The sequence below is a fragment of the Rhinopithecus roxellana genome, chromosome 19 (assembly GCF_007565055.1).
Source record: "Rhinopithecus roxellana isolate Shanxi Qingling chromosome 19, ASM756505v1, whole genome shotgun sequence".
Lineage (NCBI taxonomy): Eukaryota > Metazoa > Chordata > Mammalia > Primates > Cercopithecidae > Rhinopithecus > Rhinopithecus roxellana.
Window position 1 is genome coordinate 49,878,305 of NC_044567.1, and position 22,354 is coordinate 49,900,658.

Genomic DNA, 22,354 nt, shown 5'->3' on the forward strand with positions numbered 1-22,354 from the left:
TCCCTCCTAGTTTTCCAGCTGGGGAACCAGCAGAGTTCTTCCAACTGGCAGACCCCCAGCAGGCCCCTTGGGGAGGAGGAAGGAGTGTGCTCTGTGTTTTCCATTTGCACACATGCAATGCAAACCTGACCTTACCTCTCCAGCCCTCCTCCACCTCCCCCAGGCTCAATGGAGCAGAAGAAAGATGTGACTTCAGAATCACCTTGGCCTCCCCACATAGACACCATCAGATTGTGTGAGGGGAGGTATTGCCAAGCTTCTCTGGTGCCCACCTGGCTGCCCACTGTCTATCCTCTCTCCACCTCTGTCCTCTCCCCTGCTTTCCTTAGCACCCTCCGTTTCCCTTGAAACCTACTCCTTCTCCATCTCCACCTTCCATACCTCCTTTCTCTCCCCTCTTCCATTTCCAGCCCTTACCCTCTTGCACCAATTCCCTCCCCAACCTCCTCTTCTTCCTCCTCTCCATCTCCCTCTCCCATCTCTGCAGCAACTCCACTCGGCCAGCCGCTTTCTTCTCATCCTCTCTCTATTCCTTCTTCCACTTGATCTTTCCCCACACCAAGATGATCTCCTGGATCTCAGTCTCAGGCCCCCTGCCCCCATGATTCCATCTGTCTCCTGAGTACTGACCTAGGGCAGGCTCTGCACACTCCTTGTGCTGCTCAGGGGTACAGAAAGGGGCATCCCCTGCAAAGAAGAAACACCAGACGGAGTTACTCAGGCAGGAACATTCATGTCAGCAACACCTCCTCTGCTTTGGGCTTAGGGAAGGGAGTGCCTCCTGGCAGTTGAAGGGGCAGCGGCCTGCCGGTGGGCAGTTCGAAGAGAGTCTGGGATCAGAGTGCACCCCAAAGCTGGAAGACTGGCTTCTGATCTGCTATGTAAGCTTGGGCAGGCTGTTCACCTCGTTGAGCAGGAGACAGTAGGATCTGTATGGCTAACTTCTCCCATGTTTCTCTGTAGGTCCAGCCAGCTCTTGTTGGTGACAGGTGAGCTCACCTTGAGAATTGAGACTAGGGAGGTGGTGGTAAGCACCTTGTAAGCCTGGCTATACATCATCTTCTTTAACCCATACAGGCACCCTTTGAAGTCAGAAGTACTATATCTGTTTTACCCACAAGAATTTTGAGGCTTAAGCATCTTACCTTCCCAGGACACCAAGCCTAGTAGTGATGGAGGTGGGCTTTGAACAGAGGTCAGTCTGATCCAGAGCCTAGAGCTCTTCTCAGCACAACCACACTGCTGTATGGGAACAACGGTTGCTTTGTGTTTCTTCATTGCTTTGCTCATAATTCCACATTAGTCACTGAGATGTCAGTATTAGTGTCATGGGTGTGATTGACACCTCTACTGCTTGCCTTTGGCTAAGGGTTGGTGGGGAAAACCTCACTGGCTGGTGGCCTAGTCTGAGCATCAGGTGAATAATATTCCCTATTGCTGGGTTCTCCTTGCTGGGCTCTCTTTGTAGAAACCCAGGATCTTTTTTCTTTCTTTTACCAAGTGCTAAAGTCCACCATAATGTTTTTTCCTTATCACTTCCCCAAAATCCTTTTTCTGAGCTGAAGAGTTAATAAACTTTCTCCTTTCCAAAAACAACAGCTTGACATGTTTCCCTGTTTGCTCTGTCTTCTAGGAAGCTCAGAGGCCATTTTATTTTACTATTATTTAAAACATATGAATTTATTATTATGTTACAACTTAGTAGGTCAGAAGTTAGGTATCGGTCTCATTGGTCCAGAATCAAGGTGTTGGGTGGCTTTTTGGAGGCTGTAGGGGAGAATTCATTTCCTCGCCTTTCTCAGCTTCCAAAGACCATCCCTACATTCATTGGCCACCCACATGCATCGACTACCCACATTCTTCCATCTTCAAAGTGAACAAGTTTGCATCTCTCTGACCCTTCTTTCATAGTCACTTCTCCTTCTGACCCTAGCTGGAAAAGGGGGATTGATTTTGAGGACTCTGATTAGGTTTGGGCCCACCTAGATTATCTCCCCCACTTAAAGTTGGTAACCTTAATCATTTTGGCAAAGTCCCTTTTGACAGAGGCAATTTTAAAGATCAGTAATTTAAATCTTAGATTACTAAGGAAATTGCTGACAACTAATGAAATAATTCAGAATGTGGCAATGAGGATGTTCATTTCAGCATGGATTATAACAGAAAACAATTGGTAATGAACCAAATGTCCAGTATAAGAATTTAGTTAAGTAAAATTGAATAAAGTATGATATAACCATGAAATAACAGCTACTAAATACAATAACAACATTCCCAGCACATAGTAGGTCTTCAGTCAACATGACTTTTGGTGCCCTCTTCCAATATGCTAAATAACAACCACTGACTTTTATAGATTACAAAACATTTTTATATCCTAGCCTAATTTTCACGTTGTAACAGCTAATGATTGTGTTTTAAAGACCGTAAACGTGAGAACAGAGAGGTTTAGTAAACAGGTCACACAGTAAATGAGCGGAAGAACCTAAATTAGAAACCAAGGCTCCATTCATGTGTCCTGGCTGCAACACCACGCTCTTCCTCCCCAGATCAGCTTTCCACTTTGCACTTCAGCTTCTAGTATGCCAACTGCATGAGATGGCCACATGCATTGTTAGTGTGGCAACAGAGGTGTCATTACATGCACATTTATTTGCTGGCTAATAGACTATTGCCTCATTTGAAGGAGTGCTAGACATTTGGACACCAAAAGGGAAACATCTGGATGAAAGAAAGAAACATCTGGATGCTCAAACATGTACTACATGAGCTGTAAGAATTGCAAACATCCAGTTGTCTGGACACTAAACTCTCAGAGGTAAGAGCAGCAGACAATTGGCAAACATTGAACACTGGGATGGACATTCCCCCAACACTGGGTGCTTCTGGATAGCAGGATGCTGTCTTGGGTGCTGGACTAGAAGTTTCCACCTGCCCTCTAAATAGGCACCAAATAACAGAGTCTTCCCAGAACATCATCTTTTTGGATCCTAGCGAAGTGGGTGAAGTGTTTCCCATTAGGATGAGAAATGCAAGGCAGGTCCCAGGCAGATCCCAGGGGCCCTGTGGCCACCCTGCCGTGGCACTGACCTGGCATGTGAACCATGCGGCAGTTGCAATTTTCCACGATGTAGCGGGTCTCACAGTCAATCCTACAGGCGGTGATACTGTAAACAGGAAAAAAGTCGAGGCCCATCTCTGAGGATCGGCACTCACCCCACGGTGGGGGCAGGTATGTGAGCTGCAAGACAGGAAGGAGTGGGTGGTAGTCAGCCTCAACAGACTCAGTAACTCCTTCATTTACTTACTCAATCAAAAAACAATTATTAAGCATTTAAATACCATTAACTTTATAGATCTTCAACATCTGGCTCCAACACTAGTTTACTTACCTTATCTTAATTTTTTATTTTTTTTCTTAGAGACAAAGTTTCACCATGTTGTCCAGGCTGGCTTTGAACTCCTGGTTCAAGCGATCCTCCTCTCTCAGCCTCTCTAGTAGTTGAGACTACAGGGGCACACCATCAGGCCCCACCCTAACTTAGCTTCTATAACCTTCTTTAAATGTGGTTCTCCTGAGAGTCTCTTAACCCCATCATGTCTTCCCACTCCCACATTTTGTCATCTCGCATCTCTTGGAAAGACCCAACTAAATTCCACCCTCTTGGTTTGAAACATTGGAATCCCAGACCTAAACCTGGAGGACAAAACCCAGAGGAAGATTCAGAATGAAATGGCTCTAGGCACTATCCTTGTTATTTACAGTCCTGGGCCTGGACTAGAGAGACTCCCCAGGTCATGCTGTAGACGGCATCTTTTCCCTTTGAAGAAAATTACACTCCTATTCTCAGAGGTCCAGCGATCATAAATGTTCTCCTAGCATCTATGGTACTTGCCTAGTGGGAATGGGAAGGGTGAAGGATGAGGAAAATAATGGTTGTTGAGCATTTTCTATGTGTTAAGTCCTTTATATCCATTTTTTAAGATTAAAGAATAAAAACACAATAAAATGTGCAAACATTAAGTACACTATTCAATATATTCTAAAAATGTGTTCGCGCATGTAACCAGCACACTAACCAAGATAGAGGACATTTTAAATCACCCTAGAAAGTTCATTTCTGTTCCTGTCCAATCAGTCCCCAACCTACCTGGGTAATCATGGTTATGAATTCTCTCACCATAGGTTGGCTTTGCCTGTTCTCAAACTTCATATAAATGAAAGCTTACCCTATGTGCTCTTTTGCGTCTAGCTTCTTTCACTCAGCATGATGTCGTTGAGGTTCATCTACATGGTTGTTTGCCCCAGGAGTTCTTTCCTTTATATTGCTGAATAGTTTTCCGGCATTATGTATGACTACACTTCAATTTGCTTATCCATTCACTTGATCATGGGCTTTTGGATTGTTTCCAGTTTTTGGTAATCATGAGAAAACTCCTATGACTATTTATACATAAGTCATTTTGTAGGCATATGTTTTAATTTCTCTTGAGTAAATGGCTAGCAGTGGAATAGCTGGTTTGTAAGATAGGTATAGGCACAGCCTTATAGGAAACTGCCCAGACGTTATCTAAAGTGGTTCTTCTGTTGTATATTTCCACCAGTAGTGTCTGAGAATCCTCATTATTCTATGTCCATGCCAAATCTTGACTTCATCCACCTTTTTGACTTTAGCCATTTTGTAGGTGTGCAGTTGTGTCTCACTTGTATTTGCGGTTCCCTGATGGATGATTTTGAGCACAAGTTATGTGTTTATTAGCCGTTCATGTATAATATTTTGTGAAATGTCTGAGTTTTTTTGTCCACTAAAAATTATTATTTTTTTACTTTTACTTTTGGGTTGTAAGAGTTGTTCGTATATTCTGGATTCAAGTCCTTTGTCAGATACATGTATGGTAAATATTTTGTCTATACCACCTATAGTCTGTGGCTTACCTTTTCATTCTCTTAATGGTATCTATTTTTTAAAATCAACTTCAGAAGATATAATTTATATACAATAAAATGCATCGATTTTAATGTGCAATTTAATACATTTTTACAAGTGTATACACCCTTGTAACAACTACCCTAATCAGGTATAGAACATTTCCATGAACCCCCAGAATTTCCTATTTGCAGTCACTTCCTCCCTGCCAACCCTCAGGCAACCCCCAATATGCTTTGTGTTGTTATAAACTAGGTTTGCCTGTGTTAGTATTGTATATAAATAGAATCAAACAATATGCATTCTTTTGTGTCTGGCTTCTTTCTCTCAGCATAACGTTTTTGAGATTCATTCATGCTTTTGCACATATTAGTAGTTCATTCTTTTTTTGTTGCTGAGTTTTACTTCTTTCTTTCTAGTCTTTATTATTATTTTTAATTTATTTTTCTTACCCTGCTGTATTAGCTAGAAAGTATCAAGTTGGAATAAAATTGGAGAGAGAGGGTATCTTCCCTTGTTCCTGATCTTAGGAAGGAGGGTTCATTATTTCACCGTAATATATTAGGCATATGTTTTTCTTAGATGTGCTTGTCACATTGAGAAAGTTCTGTCTTATTTCTCATTTGCTGAGAGTTTTTATCATCAATGATATATATTTAGGCAAATATATTTTCTACTTCTATTGAGATGATCACACAACTTTTCTTCTTCATTCTATTAACACAGTGAATGGTAATGATTGATCTGAAGACGCTGAAACCAACTTACATTCCTGGGATAAACTCCACTTAGTCATAATTTATTATCCTCCTTATATATTGCTCTAATCAATTTGCTAGTACCTTGTGGAGGTTTTTTTGCATCTATGTTTATGAGGCATATTGTATTTAATTTACTTTTCTTATAATCTCCTTGTCAAGTTTTGGTATTGGGAGTATACTGACCTCATGAAAGCAGTTATGAAGTGTTTCCTCTTTCTCTATTTTCTGAATTTGTATGGACTTGGTACCATTTCTAACTTAAATGTTTGATAGAATTTGCCAGTGAAGCCATCTGGACCTGGTGATTGTGTGTACGCGTGTGAAGACTTTTAATTATGAATTCAATTCCTTTAATAGATACGGAGACATTCAGATTTTCTATTTCTGTTCTTGTGCTAGTTTTGGTAAGTTGTGTTTTTTCCCCAAGGAATTTGTTCATTCCATCTAGATTTTTGAATTTGTGGGCATAAAGTTGTATGTAATATTCTCTCACCATTTTTTTAATGTCTGTAGGATCTATGGTTATGTCTTTTCATGCCTGATTGTTGGTAATTTGCATTCCATTTTTCCTTATTGTTAATAATTTCTAATTTCATTATGCTTTGGTCAGAAAACATTCTCCCGATGGTTTCATTTCTTTAACATTTATTGAGATGTTTTTATGATACTGGACCAGAAAAATAAATCAATGTTCGATCTTGTTGAATGTTCCATGTGCACTTGAAAAGTATATGCATTCTGTAACTGTTGGCATACTGTTTTACAAAAGGCAATTAGGTTTAGTTGCTTAATAGTGTTGCTCGGATCTTCTATATCTTTACTAACTTTTTAGTCTACTTATTCATCAATTATGAGAGAGGAGTATCAAAATGTCTAATTATGACTATGGATTTGTCTGTTTCTCCCTTTAGTTTTCTCAATTTTTGCTTTGGGTATCTCTGAAACTTATTAGGCGTATACATATTTAGGATTGCTATGTCTTCCGGATGACTTGATCCTGTCATCGTTGTGAATAATCATCTCATGCAGTGTCCTTGTTTTGAAGTTTACTTTGCATGATAACAGACGTGCCAGCTTTATTCTCCAACTATTTATCTTTTTCTATTATTTTGTTTTAATCCTTTTACTTTTAACTGTCAGAATCTTTATACATTTAAGGTACATCTCTTTTTGAATGTGTTTTTAAGGTACATCTATTTGAGTGTTGTATTTCATCCTGTCTGACAAGCTCTGTCTTTTAATTGGAGGGTTTGATCTATCTACACTTAACGCAATTTTTGATATAGTTGGGTTGAAGTTATCATGTTGTTCTTTGTTTTCTATTTGTCCCCATTTCTATTTCTTCTTTTTTCTCTCTCTTCTGACTCTTTTTGGATTAATTGAATATTATTTTAATGGTTCATTCTGTTTTCTCCTTTGAGTTTCAATTTATACCTCTTTGTATTATTATTTTTAGTTGTTGCTCTAGGATTTACAGTATTCATCCTTAACATCACAATATACCTTGAATTAGTATTATGCCGGTTCACATATAATTCTATTAATTCTATTTATATTGCTTCTGTGTCATACATTTTACTTCTACCTCTGTTATAAACACTATAATACACTGTTTTTTTTGTTTGTTTGTTTGTTTTTGTTTTGAGACAAAGTCTCACTCTCTTACCCAGGCTGGAGTGCAGTGGCGTGATCTCTGCTCTCTGCAATCTCCGTCTCCTGGGTTTAAGCAATTCTCCTGCTTCAATCTCCCGAGTAGCTGGGACTATAGGCATGAACCACCATGCCCAGCTAATTTTTGTACTTTTATAGAGACAGACCTTCACTATGTTGGCCAAGCTGGTCTCAAACTCCTGACCTCAAATGATCCACCTGCCTCAGTCTCCCAAGTGCTGGGATTACAAGCGTGAGCCACTGTGCCTGGTCACACTGTTAATATTATTTTTGCCTTAAGCAGCCCATTGACTTTTAAAGAAGAAAGAAAGCTTATGTTTTATATTTATCCACATATATACCATTTTTATTGCTCATCATGCTCCTTACAGATGTGAATTTTCCATCTGATATCATTTCCCATCAGGCTGAAGAATCTCTTTTAACTTTTTTTTTTTTTAAGAATGGGTTTACTTGTGGCAAAATTTCTCAGTTTTCATTCCTTAAGTTTCATTCCTTAAGGCAAGGAGTTCAAGACCAGCCTAGGCAACATAGTGATGCTGATGGCAGTGGCTGCTACCATCATGCCCGCTGCAGCTGTGCAGCTAGGGCGCATACTCCATGGAGCCAGTGGGAGTCCCGACCCTTCTGAGTAAAGACTGGAGCTTCACGTGCCACTGCACCCACAGCTGCAGACCCAGGCCTCCTGTAACTCCTGGACAGGGCTACAGCCACCCAAACTGCAGCTGTGGATCCGAGCCTCCCTGTGCTCTTCTGGGAGCTGGCAACAGGCAGGATCTGCCTTCCTGAGGTTGCAGCTGCAGCTGTGGCACCCATGGCTGCAGACCTGGGCCTCCCACTCCAGGAAGCAGGGAAGAGCAGGGAACAAGTGGGAGCTCTGCCCCTTCCAAGTTGGTGGGTGGGAGCTCCCAGGTACAGCTGCAGCTGCCCTCCCAGTACAGGACCTGGGCATCTCTGTAGCCTGCACCCTAAGTGGCCCCAGAAAGGACCACCCCAACCCGTCCCTGCAGACTGGTGGGTGTCTGCTCCCACTGCCTGGCCTCTCTTGACTCTTGGAGCCTCCTCTGAACTTGGAGCAGGGTTGGGGGCCAAGGCCCGGGGCCATGAAGTACCGCAGGAGGCAGACTGATTCCTGGCAGGAAGGGGGCAGGTCCCCAGTAACGACCCACCTTCAGACCAGGGAAGACCTGAAGGCTGTGGGAGGGACTGCCAGTCTTGCCACTGGAGTTGGGACTCAGGGTGCCCCTTCCAGGCCCACCCATGGCTGCTCATGCATGAATCAGCACACACTTCCTCCCCTCTGAGGTCCATAAAAGCCCTGGGCTCAGCCAGAGCAGAACAGAGGATGGCCGGAGGACCAAGAGGTCACAGAGACGAGGGGACTGGACGACCAGCTGCAAGGACGAGTACTTTCTCTGCTGAAAGCTGGAGACGATGGGATGACCAGCTGCAGAGAGGACTACCCTCTCCACTGAGAGCTGCAGAGACGACCTGCCAGCAGAGAGGAGCTACCCTCCAGGGCCTCCTCGCTGCTGAGAGCTGAACACTCGATGGGTGAGCTGCCTGCAGAGAGGAACTACCCACTTCTCTGAGCTGTTCTAACACTAAATAAAACTTATCTCCTTCTCCTTCTCCTTCCCTTCTCTTTCTCCTTCTGCTTCTTCTTCTTTTTCTTCATCTCCTTTCACTTGTCTGCATCCTTCATTCTTCCTGGATGCAGGACAAGAACTCAGGCAAAGGCACCATGGCTACAGAGGTTTCCAGCCAGAAAAATCGACACCCTAGAGATCCTGGAACAATACCCTGTCTCTAGCAAGTAAAAAAAGTCAGGTGTGGTAGTGCACCCCTGCAGTCTCAGCTACTCAGGAGGCTGAGGTGGGAAGATCGCTTGAACCCAGGAGTTCAAGGCTACAGTGAGCTATGATTGTGCCACTGCACTCCAGCCTGGGTGACAGAGCATAAGACTCCTCTAAAACAAACAAATAAATAAACACCCAGAACCAACTAAAGAAACCTACAACGTCTTAGTTTTTTCATTATTTTTGAAGGATTTTGGCTGTAGATAGAATTCTAGGTTGATAAGTGTCTTCTTCCAAAATTTCAAAGGTGTTAATCCTCTGTCTCGGCCTCCATTGTTTCTGATGAGAATCAGTCATATTCTTTTTATTGTTCCCTGCAGGTATTATGCCCCCTTTTCTCCCTCTGGCTGCCTTTGTGCTTTTCTCTCCATCTTTGCTTCTCAGGATTTAAACTACATTACGCTTAAGTGTGGTTTTCTTTGTAGTTATCCTGCTTGGGGATTCTTGAGAATCCTGGATCTGTGAAATGATGCTTTTGAACAAATTTGAAAAAATATTAGCCAGTATTTCTTCAACTGTTTTTCTGCCTGATTCCGTCTCTCCTCTCAGGGATACCGCTTATATGCATGTTGGAGTACTCGACACTGCTCACAAGTCATTGGCACTCTATTCCCTTCTGTTAGTCTTTTTTCTCTTTATGTATGATTTTAATAATTTTTATTAACCTGTGCTCAAGTTTGGCATTCATTTATTGTTTTGTATCCAATCTTCTATTGATTCCATAAAACAATTTGTAAATTTCAGATGGTATGTTTTTCAGTTCTAGGGCTTTCATTTTTTTTAAAGGTTTCCACATCTTGACTAAAATGTTCTCATTATTTACATCTTTTTCTGCAATTATTTAACATGCTTATCATTGTTATTATAAAGTTGCTGTTTTCTAATTCCAACATTGGGATTATATGTAGATCTATTTCTACTGGTGGTTTATTTTTCTTTTCATGTTTCCCCTCTTTCTTCATGTGTCTAGGAATTTTTGATTGTATACTGGGAGACAGTCATTTTTATTATATACTGAACATTTCAGATAACTCTTTTTGGTGACTCTGGGTAGATTTTCATTCTCTGAATGCTGTTGAATTTTGTTCTAGTAGGTGGTTAAATTAATGGTGTACTATTTTGATTTCATGGAGACATTGTCTAAGGCTTAGTTTAGAGATAGGTATATTTTAGTTTTGTCATTAGTCCTGGGGTTTAGCTCCTGGTCTTGGGATGTGATCTTAACTCCTAAGGAATAACAATTCTGGACTTAATGGACAGCCTGAGTTGTTCATCAAGATTTTCTAATTTGGTGAGATTTATATGTAGCCTATCTCCCCATGCAATGGCAGCAGCCAAAATTACTACTCAGCTCTTTCAACTGTTGTCATCCCCCTGGGCTTTTTAGACTCTCTCCCTATCCACATACAGTTCAAAGTTCAACCTAGATTTTAGGGATGTTTGTGTAAAAATTTGAGGGATCCCCCTCTGTGGGTCCCTCTTTTCTAGGATTTTCCCTTCCGATTTTCAGCCTTTCTGGCAACTCTGAATACTGATTTCTGGTTCTTTAACTAAATGCTTGCTGATTTCTGGTTGAGCTCCATCCCCAGTATTCCCTTAGAACTTCGAAATGCCCTCAAGGGAGAAGTCAGGTAAATAAACGTGTGCTCTCCGGTTTATGCCTGGTTTTGGTCTCTCTCCAGTGCTGTCAAATAGTAGTTTGCAAATATTTTGTCCACAGTTTATGACTGCTATTTCCAGGAGAGTTAGTCTGATATTAGCTTCTCCACCATTACTGAAAAACCAAAAGCTTTATATTTACTTACTTTAATATTTGCAGGGCTTTTTTTTTTTTTTTTTTTTTTTTTGAGGTAGATGTTCCTATTACCATGTTATTGATGAGGAAACTGAGTTTCAGGAAGGTTAAGTAGTGTGTGCAAGATCACATACCTTGTGAGGGGCAGAGTCAGCAGATTTCTGATCCTCAACATGTGCTTGCTAGTGACATAGTGCCACAATGCTCTATATGTCATGGAAATCAACGGGAGGGATGGAGAAACCCTCCACGGAGCACTTTTCAGACCTTATTTATTTATTTATTTAGTTTTAGAGACAGAGTCTTGCTTTATTGCCCAGGCTGGAGTGCAGTGCCATGATCATAGCTCACCGCAGCCTTGAACTCCTGGACTCAAGCGATCTTCCCTCCTCAGCCTCCCAAGGAGTTAGGACTACAGGGATGTGCCACCACAGCCAGCTAATATTTTGAACATTTTTTTTTTTTTTTTGTAGAGATGGAGTCTTGTTAGGGTCTCAATCCTTCTGCCTCCACCTCCTAAAGCACTGGGATTACAAGTGCGAGTCATCATGCCCAGCCTTTCTTTGGCTTTATCTAACGGCCCTGTTCTTCCTTTCCCATGAAACCTTGCTCTACTTTATCATATTACTCTTTCCTTTCAGTTTGTGAGCTAAACAGGCTTTCACAGAGATTTTCTGTATGACCTTGAATAAGTCACTGCTCCCCTCTGGACCTTAGTTTCTCATCTGTAAACAGGAAGGAATTGGAAGGTAGACACCACCAAGCCCCATTCAAGTGTTGATATTCTATGATTTAGAATTGGTTGGATCCCCTACATTGCTCAATACTGGATCCATGAACACACAGTCTGGATTTTGGAGGGACCAATCATGCCTTTTGGGCAGGGACTGGGGGTCTAAAACGATGTAGATTAACTTTGAGGGAAACTCGTTTCTTTCTCTTCTACAAAAATGGATTCTTACAATGGGTGGACGATGAATGTAGCTGGTGAAGCGCTGGAGATGGGCCAAGGTTTGTTCAGGGTCAGCCACTTCCCCCTCTTTTTTTTGCAGAGGTCATGATTCAGATACTCCGCCTACCCTGCTGTGGCTGGTTCATCATTTGCTCCATCAGTGTCTCTGAAGCCTCACACACAACAGCAGCTGGAAAATTACTGTGTGCACAGCACCGACTCTTGCTTACCAATGAGTGTCTGAAAGTGGGTTGGAGTATTTGTTTATCTTGGGTAAGCAAAGCCTCAGGGGGAACCTGAAGCACCATCTTCAAATATCTGAAGAACTGTCTCTGGGAAGAATTAGATTTGTTTTCTGGCATCCCAAGGGAAAGACAGACACAAGAATAGTTGTAATAAGGAACGTGGGATGATGATAACGTTTATTTTTGTTGCAGGCACTGTGGTAGGCACATTATAAGCATTGGACACATTCTGGCTCAACATAAGGAAGAACTTTCTAATCCACTGGTATAATTCAATAATAAAATCACTGTCTTGGGAGTGAGTTCTCCATCACCAGGGCTGTTCAAGCAGAAACTATACAACAAGTTGGCTGGGATGGGAAGAGAGAGAGATTCAAGCATTGGGTGTACAGTTAGATGAGATGACTTCCATGATCTCTTAAGGCCCTGTGTCTAATCATAGACCTTAAATCTCTTATTCTAAGTTGAGAATGAGAGCTAGCAGAATGACCCATGCAGAACCTTGAACTCCACTCTTTCATGAGACCGCTGTGTGACTTTGGGTAAGCTACACAGTCCCATCCCTCAGCCCCAGTTTTTAGTTTCCTTATCTGATTAAATAAGTTCAGTGCTCATATGCTAGTAGGTGCTTGCCAAGACTTAGTTCTCATCCCCTTCTCTTAATAAACTCCTTCATGTTTTTCTATCCTTTCATTTATTCAACAAATATCCCAGCTCCACCTTGGCTCTCTTTACAATTTGGCTAAACAGTCCAGCAAATCTCTGCCCTTTTTGGCTTAAGTTATTTTGAGTTGAGTTTCTTGTGATAATGACTCCTGCCTGGTTCAGACATCCAAGTCAAGGTGTCATCAGGAAGATGGATCTATGGGAGTGGAGCTGGGAGAGATATCTGGGCTACAGACATGAATGTGGGAGTCATTAGTGTATAATGAAGATGTAGGGTGGATGAGCTAGCCCGGAGATCGAGGAGAGACACCCAGGATTGAGATGCTCCTGCATGTACTTGACAACTCATCCCCCCCGACTCTTTCTCCACTGTGCCATGGAGCTGGAGGCTTTGATAATTGCTTAAATTTACCACCAGAGCAAGGAATGAAGAACTTTTGTGATTAAATACCCTAGTGCACGTCTTTCATCGCTCCACTGTCTGGAGCTTCTCTCAACAGTCGCTTTCATTTCGTGGAGAGAAGCTGATGTTTGCCCTTAACCTGCCTGGGGACATTCTTATGTTGTTCTTCAATCATTGACTTTTCCAGCCTTTCCCAGACCAAAGATTCCAAAGCACACCAGCAGGTGGCGCTGCAGCAAGCACAGCTGTCCAAGGCCCTGTCCGCAGTCTTCGCGGCCCTAAGGGGGAGTCCAGCCAATCTCCTAGGACCTTGCCAAGCTCTCTGGGCCCTTCCTTCCTTTGTGTCTGCAGCCACACTCTGAGGCTTTGACTTAGATGCTGCTATGAGCAGATGCTGAGAAGATGATGAAACTGCTTAAGAGTATCTTGTTTCTGCTCCTGGAAAGGCAGGAAAGCATACATGAGGAGAGAGGAAAAAAGGAGGGATACAGGGAGAGATAGCCACCTTGTTCACCTGATACCCACCTGACTCTCCTGTTATGTCAGCCTCTAGGCCTTCTGCAGCAGGGATTGGACATGGTAGTCACAGTTCCATGGTGCTACAGGGATTGGACATTTGCTTACATGGACCAAAGTCCATTAGGCTTGGGGGTATCCCTGAGGGTTCCTGACCAGGCGGAGGTCAGGATCTTCAGCCTTGCCTGGCCTGGCCTGGCCTCCTCTCTTTCCTCACTGACCCGTGTGTCTGAGATCCTGGCTCGTCTTCTGCTGGGAATGCCCATTTAAGAGCCTGTGCTCCGTGGTCAAGACTAAGCTGGGTTTGAATCCTGGCCCTGACACCACCTTAGCTGGGGGACCTTGGACAAATGGTTGAGAGCCTCTCTGACCTTCCCTTCTGCATAAGAATCAATCCTGAGATACTGGCTACTTCAAAGGATGCTGTGAGTTTTGAACATGTTAAAGTATGTGTAACCCAGCTATTACCCTTGGCTGACATCTGCTCTCTGTTCTGCATAATAGGACCTGACATAAAACGCAGCCCCTTGTTAAGTTGTACAGAATGCCCACTCACTCTGGGCATTAGAACATACAGAAGTTGTCAGAGGGAGTTGGAGGAGGGGGCTACCTCAGAGCAAAGCAAAACCTTCGACTGGAACAGACGATTCTACTCTTCCTTCACCTGCCTAATCCTGCTCCCTCCCCATCTTTTTCTTTCTTCTCCCTCCTCCTTTCTCTCTCACTCATGTGCTCTTACCCTTTTCCAGGAGCAGAATCAACATGTTCCTAAGCAGTTTCATCCTATTCTGAAGTCTTGGCACATGGCAACATCCTTTCCCACGGAGTCTCACTCTACCGTAGTATTTTCCCAAGGAAAGGAAGTTCCCTCCCTAAGAGGAATTCCAAGGCTAGATGTTAAGATATTTTTCTGCCTTGTTGTATAACAAGATGGAACATCTCCAAGAGTGCCTGATGTATATAGATGGTGAATAAACGGCAGCCACGGTCTCACCGTGAGTCAGAATTGCCGTTCTATCTCCCCAGTTAGGAGGTTGGCTCAGGGAGTGCAGTGAGTGACGACTGGAGCCCACCTGGCCAGAAGAGACACACTCCAGTGACCCATGGTTCCAATGAAGTCTCCTTTCCGGGATGTCTGTCTGTGTATTATTGGCTGGGAAGCTAGCATCCAACAGTGTTGACCACTTCTTCACAATGGTATCAGCAATGCAATGTAGTGGGTGGTGGTGTGAGAAGAGCACTATTGGGGCATGAATTGTAACCTCTCAGCCTAGCTTATCTGCTCCATTGAATCAGGGGTCTGGACCAGAAGGTTGCTAAGCTCCAGGGTCTTCAAAGTCTTTGAGTCTACACATCTCACTTACTGCCACCCAGGATGGAGGGTGGTAGGCGGATAGGCTACTCTCAGATGACTAGGACTAGGATGGTCTAAATATTTAGGTCAGAAATGTTTTCTTCCTTTTTTTCTTTGTCTGGAGAAACTGATCAAGATGAGGCCAGCATGACCCTAGCTTAGAGCCAGCCTGAAAGCCTTCTCGCTGGGAAAAACTGCCGTGGGAGTGGAGGCAAAAAGTCTCCTTTGCTATCTGTTTTTCAGAGAGCATAGTCAAAAGGAGTGTTCGGCTTGCTCAGCAAGGCTCTACCATTGACAAGGTAGTGCTCAACGTGACAGATATGTCCTTTGAGAATGTGAGAGACAGGAGTGGGGATGCACCCTGGGCTGTTACCTTGTTGGGGGCCTCAGAAAGACTTTTGTTAGCTGAACTACCCCAGTGGTCCAACCTAGTTGTATAAAGACTACATTAATTCCTAGAATGTTTCAGGCACAGGGCCAGACACTGGGGCTATAGAGACGCATAAAACAGGGTACTTGCTCTCAAGGGGCCCCTGTTTGCCTTAGCCCCTCCTGCTACCATCTTGAGGCACATCTCCAGAGCCCTGGAGCCTGTTCTCTCCCTCCTCCTCCTGCCCACACAGCTGAGGGGTGGTGGGAAGAGCTCTGTGGTCTTCGTCAAGTTACCTAACTACTCTGGGCCTCAGTTTCCTTATCTGTAAAACAGAGATAATAATTTGCAACTCTGAGGACTTCCTGAGAGTTAAATTAGACAATACACATGGATGCACCTTACACAGTGTTGACATGCGTCTGTTGAGTCTGAGTCTTTAGGTTAAGAAAGCACTTATGAAAGTCCTTCATTCAAGGTGGTAGTATGGTGGCTGGTCCATTTGCCTGTCCTAATTGACATCCTCCTCTTAGAACATCCCCATGTCTCTTCTTGCTCACTGGATCTCGGGGTTTGACACATAGTGGGTGTTTGATGCTTGTTTGTTGAATGAACGAATGAGCAAATGAATGCATTTCCCTATCCTGCTTTCTCCCAGCCCCAGACCAGAGGATAAGTACAAGAGACTGCCTCCTCTAAGCCAGAACTCAGGTTCTAACCACTGGAATTGACAATTCCCCTTTGGCTAGGACTAGCCTAAATGCTTCTTCTGTGGGTGTCAGCTGAGTTCTGCCCTCTGCTGAACCAGGCTGAAGCCAGGCAGGAGCAGAATGTCCATGCTGGTCCTCATGGACTTTGCAATGAGGTAGGCTTAGCACCAAATCACATCTGAGTCCAGGATTTCCAGTGTGATCTTGGGCATGACACTCAACCTCTCTGGGCCTCTGTGCCCCATCTGTAAGGGGCACTATTCTCTGAGAGGCCGCAGGTTCTAGGATCAGGTGGCCCTGGGAGGTCCCCCTGTTTCTAACCTTGTGCCTTGTGAGCTCCCCTCTTTGTCCTGCCTCCCACTATAAGTGCAAATTTCTGTCTTGCCTACCCAGATGGAAGGCAAATCAGAGCCTGCTTTTTGAGCCATAATGTTCAGTTTGATGTTTTCATTGCATCCTGCTGCATGATTTAAGTGTGTTTATATATGATTATTATTGTGGTCCTTTAAAACAATCTGGGAATCAAATCCAATACTAAAATCAAATCCACCAATCAGCAGGTAACAGAGGCAGCAAAGGGGTCTCAGGGGAGACATGTCCTTGTAGGCAGCACAGAAGCAGAAGCAGTGAGACATCCTCCTCCTGCCTCTGCCTGGCTTCAGTAAGGGTTCAACCCAGAAGGTCAAAGCAGAAAGGATGATATCAGGAATAAGCAAAAGTCACTGTTAAGAGATGGAGCAATAACACCCACCAGTTGGTGCCTGTGGATTAAAAGGGATTTAAGAATATCATCTCTTTTAATCCCCCCAATAACCCTGTGAGACTGGGTACTACTTGCCCAAAAGACTGACTGTAGATTAACTGATGGTATAAATATAGCTGATATTTGTTGAACCTTTACTATGTGCCAGGCACTGTTCTAAGAATTTCACTAGAACCGACTCGTTGCATCCTCATAACAGCCTTATGGAATTGAAACTTTGATTGTCTCTGTTGGATATCTGGTGATCCTGGAGCCCAGAGAGGTTAAATGACTCTGGTCACACTGGACAGTAGGTGGCCTAGCTGGGATTGGAACCCAGCAGATCATACTTTTTCAACCACCTGAGACTGCTTTGCCTAAAGAAAGAATATACCACAGCAGGGTGGGGTCCACAGGAAGCAGAAGTAATTACTGAGTGAGTGGCTGGAGGTCATTGCAGAGATTTTTGAGATAGGAATATGCTACGGGTTCTTCAGACCCTAATATGGGAAATATTGCATAGATGCATCAAACACTTAGCTCTCACAGCAACCTTGCCAATGAAATATTATCCTCGTTTTACTGATGAACAAACTTCAGTCACTTGCCACAGTGCTAAGAAGTGGCAGAGCCAGGATTCAAACGCAAGTTGGTCTGACCACAAGGCTACTGATTGGGAGTCAGGGGACATCCTAATCTTGTCTCTGCTATTAACCCACTCTCGTCTCTAGGAGACTTAGCATTTTCATCTGCAGCGTGTAGGTTCAGAATAGATAACCTGTTGTGTAGTATAGGTGGTGGGTGCTCTATAAGCCAAATTAGGTGACTGCTCCCCATTCCCTCCAATCCTGGGCATATGGCAGACATCACCAATCAATCACAGACATGGTCTTAGAACTTATCTAAACACTGTCATTTGATTGAAATTGGAACTGAGAGGAAATGTTCCATTTTGGGAGTCTTCATATGTAGAAACCATCAAACCACACATTGCTAAATATTCACAGAGAACAGACAAAACTTATTATGTATTATATAAAATACAGAATGTGCTCAGCATGACTTTCCCACGAGAACAGTAACCACAACCTGCCCGCTTGTGAAGGAGCATCCCTGACTGGTGTTTGGACAATCAGACCACACAGGGAATCACCCCATCACAATCTGGGGACGCCCTGCTCCTGCCCTGGAATCACACACAGCTGATTGTTGTGCTGGCTGGAAACGAAGTTGCAGTAGTAGCTGATGTAGCACTTTGATGAGCAACAAAAATCAATTAAAAAAGTGAACTACCCATGGTTTGTGATGAATAAAATAATAAGCTCATATCCATTGCAAAAATGTCTATGAGTGGGAGAGAATGTGATAAGAGCAAAAAATGTGAATTGGTTATGCAAAAAAGCAAGAGGATTTTTTTTTTGAAAGACTATAACTTGACTCATTCTAACACGACTTTTATCTTGGGTCTTGCTGGCTCTAGATATGCCTCTGGAGCTCTGCAAGAATCCTTTCAGCTTTGATGTCATAAGAGCAGAGACAGCCTCTGCAGTTTTGTTTCCATCTGTCCATCCATCCACCCACTCATTATCTGTCCATCTGTTCATCCATCCATCCGTCCGTCCGTCCGTCCGTCCATCCATCCATCCATCCATCTATTTACCCATCCATTCATCTTCCCATGCCCCCAACTCATCCACCTTCTATATGTCCAATAAATGTTTTATATTTTTTTATTTTTTTGAGAGTGAGTCTTGCTCTGTCGCCCGGGCTGAAATGCAATGGCAAGATCTTGGCTCACTGCAACCTCCACCTCCTGGCTTCAAGCAATTCTTTTGCCTCAACCTCCCAAGTAGCTGAGATTACAGACACCTGAAACCATACCCAGCTAATTTTTGTATTTTTGTAGAGATGGAGTTTCACCATGTTGGTCAGGCTGGTCTCAAACTCCTGACCTCAAATGATCTGTCTGCCTTGGCCTCCCAAAGGGTGGGATTACAGACATGAGCCACCGTGCCTGGCCCCAATAAACGTTTATTAACCACCTAATCTGTTCTAGAAACACTGCTAAGAATTGAGGCTATGAAGATGAATAAGATATGATTCCTACACCCGTGGGGTTTAGTCTAAAAGAACAGACATGCCCATAACCAAGCAAATGCTATAGTGGGGTCATAATGTCCAGGTGTAGTGGGGGCACTGAGGAGGGTGTGGTCTAATTGGGGGTGCCATTCAGAAAAGACTTTTTGGAGGGGGTGGTCACGTTTGAGCTGAGTCTAGAAAGACTGTATGGTTTTTTAGGCAGATCAGGAGTGGGAAAGGTGTTCTGGGTGAAGGGTACTGCATGTGCAAAGACACAGAGGTATAAAGAGGCCCAGCCTGGTGGGGGAGCCTCAGGCAATACAGCAAGGCTGGCATGTGGGTGAGTGTCGGGCTGGGGTGCAATGCCCGGGGCCTATGGAGCAGCCCCAACACTGTACCAGCTGAGGGCCTGAACAGTTCTCCATAGCTGTTAATGTGAATCCTATACATGCACTAGTAGGTATCACCCCTGTTAAATGATACTGTGAATCCTACATATCACTAGTAGGTATCGCTCCTGTTAAATCCATGCCCTCCTTCCTCTCCCTAGCGTAAGAGCCGCCTTGACAAGAAGAGTGTTTTCAGTGTGCCTGTGCATGCCAACACACCATTATAATCACATCTTCACCAGGACACAATTTCTTGGGTGACTGCTGTTGGTGCTGCTGGAAGCATGTTCCCAGCAAATTGCCTCCGTGTGTGATTTGTTGATTGAAACAGGGAGAGGAGAAGTGTTCCAGGGATGTGGGTGGGGAGGTGGCCTTGCCCACAGGAAGGAGCCTGGGTTTTGGAGTCATGCAGGGGTGGCTTGGCTAATGGGGGGCCAGCCAGGCACTTTACCTCTCAGAGCTCAGCTTTTCTTCATCCCCTCCAGCCACAGGCAAGGTTATCAGCTTTGTCCTTTCTGGGCCAGGGTCATGGGGAGGGCCACCATCTGACCTGCCAGTGCTGTTGGGGTCCTCAAGACATAGTACTGAGAGGGAGAGTCCTGACTCCTTGGTAAGCTGGAAAGGGGCAATATTCATTCCAGATTGCATCTCTGTCCTGCATTTTCTCTCCACACTGCCTTCTCCTCCTCCTTTTCTTTTTCTGGTTGCATTTCCATTTTTCTAAGAAAATTCCTGAGTCCAACTTCCACCCTCAGCTGAAGAATCTGAAGAGGTCAAGAGAAGTGACCTTTCTCCATGTGAACTGGACAGTCTCAGAGCTGCCGGGTACAGCTGTGCAGAGTATGCACTGCGCAACTGCAAGAGGTTCTACTCACATCGACTAAGGTGTGAATGAAGCCTCCAGAGAGTGCACAGGCGCAGCCCTGAACTGTTTGTTTCCCTGTACTGTGGCCCCATCTGGGGCTTGACTAGTCATCCATTTTCAGTTCCCATCATCCCACTCTTCCCCTTAACATAGATTACACATATTACGTTTACATGGCAATGGAGACGTTCCTGGATGAGTGAGCAGGGCAGGGGATTGGGGTGGGGTCAGGAGTCTGTTTGTCGGAGTATAAATTGGCTTCCATTCACTATCTCTTTTGGAATAGTGGCCTTTTATTTCTTTGCTTTTTTCTTTTTTTTTTTTTTTTTTTTTTTTTTTTTTTTTTATTATACTTTAAGTTCTAGGGTACATGTGCATAACGTGCAGGTTTGTTACATATGTATACTTATGCCATGTTGGTGTGCTGCACCCATCAACTCGTCATTCTTTGCTTTTTTCAATGGATGTATTTGAAATGGAAGTTGGGTCCAGGTTGGAATAATTGCTTAATGGGTTTTCTTAAAGTAGAGCACACCTCAATGCATTTGCTGCATTTTTGGCTTTTGCTCTATTCAAAATCTACTTTCTCCCACCTGAGTGGGGAATGAAGGAGTGTCTCTTGTCCCAGGGTGGCTTTTGCCCAGGCTGGGAGTGTGAGTGAGTGGGTGCTGGGTGTGTGTGCGTGGGGAGCTGAATTCAGGGGAAGCCTGCCCAGCTCTGGCCTCTGCAGCCTGCCTGTCCTCCCCTCCAGCCACGCTCCCCCACCCCAGCATTAGCCCTCCATAGCCTCAGAACAGATTTGTTTTCAGCTGACCTAGCACCAAGCTTCAGGGCTTAGCCCTGAATAAAAAAGGAAGGGGATGTCTGTTGAGCCCCTGCATGTGTGGCAACTTGTCAGGGTCTCTGTGTGTGCAGCCTCAGTTAATCGGCACACTAATTCTCCCTTGAGTGGCAGCTGCAGCAGATTGACAATTCCACGCCTGACACTCCACCAGGGAGGCTGCTGGAGGCTGGGCAGAGGCGTCAGAATGAGCCCCAGTCACCTTCTCTCTTTGGGACACTGCTGCAGGGGCAGGGGGCCCATAGGGCAGAACCAACCCCAGAGCCCAGGCTCAAGAGCTGGATGAGTTTCTTCCCTGAGCTCGTGACACCACATGATTAAGGTTCTGCTGCATCCCTTGGCCCCTGAGATGGCCTCGCAGGAAGCTCTGTGTGCACCAAGCAGTTGCCATAAAATTCATCTTTTATTGTCTTCTTCCTGGATCTTTTCAGTGGGGGAATAGTGGATGCTTACAGGCATAAAACATGTGTGGCTTTTATGGGATTCTGCCAGGGTGAAATGTGGGATCCAAACTTTATGTTCTTGACCCCCTTCCCTCTCAGAGGTGAGGGTGGGTGAGTTCCCTGTCCTCATGCCTAGAAATGCTACAATCCTTGGCATACAAGAGCACATGTCTCACATGGGGCGGAGCTTCTTTACAGATCCCTCCCCTTACTTTTTGTTTTTCTTAGACACAGGGTCTGTCACCCAGGCTGTAGTGCAGCAGCACCATCACAGCTCACTGTGCCCTCTGTCTCCTGGGCTCAAGCAATTCTCCCACCTCAAAAAGCAATTCTCCCTGCCTCCCAAAGTGCAGGGATTACAGGCATGAACCACTATGCCTGGCCTTACTTTACAGTAAGTAAAGTACTTTCTTTTCCACTAAATGGTTTCAGTTGTATATAGCTGAGCCTTTCTTTTCCACTAAAGGATTTCAGTTGTATATGGCTGAGCCAGTTGTCTGGCGTGGCTGCCGGCATTGGTTTTAATGTCGTGAAAACTCTGAATGGGAATTGGGCAGATGCTGCCCTTCACAGATGTAATCTTGAATGCTTTGACCATTAGGAAGGACTGTGATGGAAAGATAAATACACCACCTACCTCAAAGGTTCAAAGTCATTTGTATCTGTGATGGACTGAATTGTCTGTCTCCTCTCCCCAAAATTCATATATTGAAGCCCTAACCCCCAGGGTGACAATTTTTGGAGACAGATCCTTTAAGGAGATAA

At 44.2% G+C, this 22,354-nt stretch overlaps 1 protein-coding gene across 1 annotated transcript in view; it reads right to left on the reverse strand.

Moving 5' to 3' along the window:
• ASIC2 (acid sensing ion channel subunit 2) overlaps positions 1 to 22,354 on the reverse strand; it is a 281,545-nt gene that overhangs the window by 11,499 nt on the left and 247,692 nt on the right. The window contains 2 exon segments of the mRNA XM_030924250.1: positions 631 to 687; positions 3,091 to 3,241. Coding sequence (XP_030780110.1) covers positions 631 to 687; positions 3,091 to 3,241 — 208 coding nt within the window.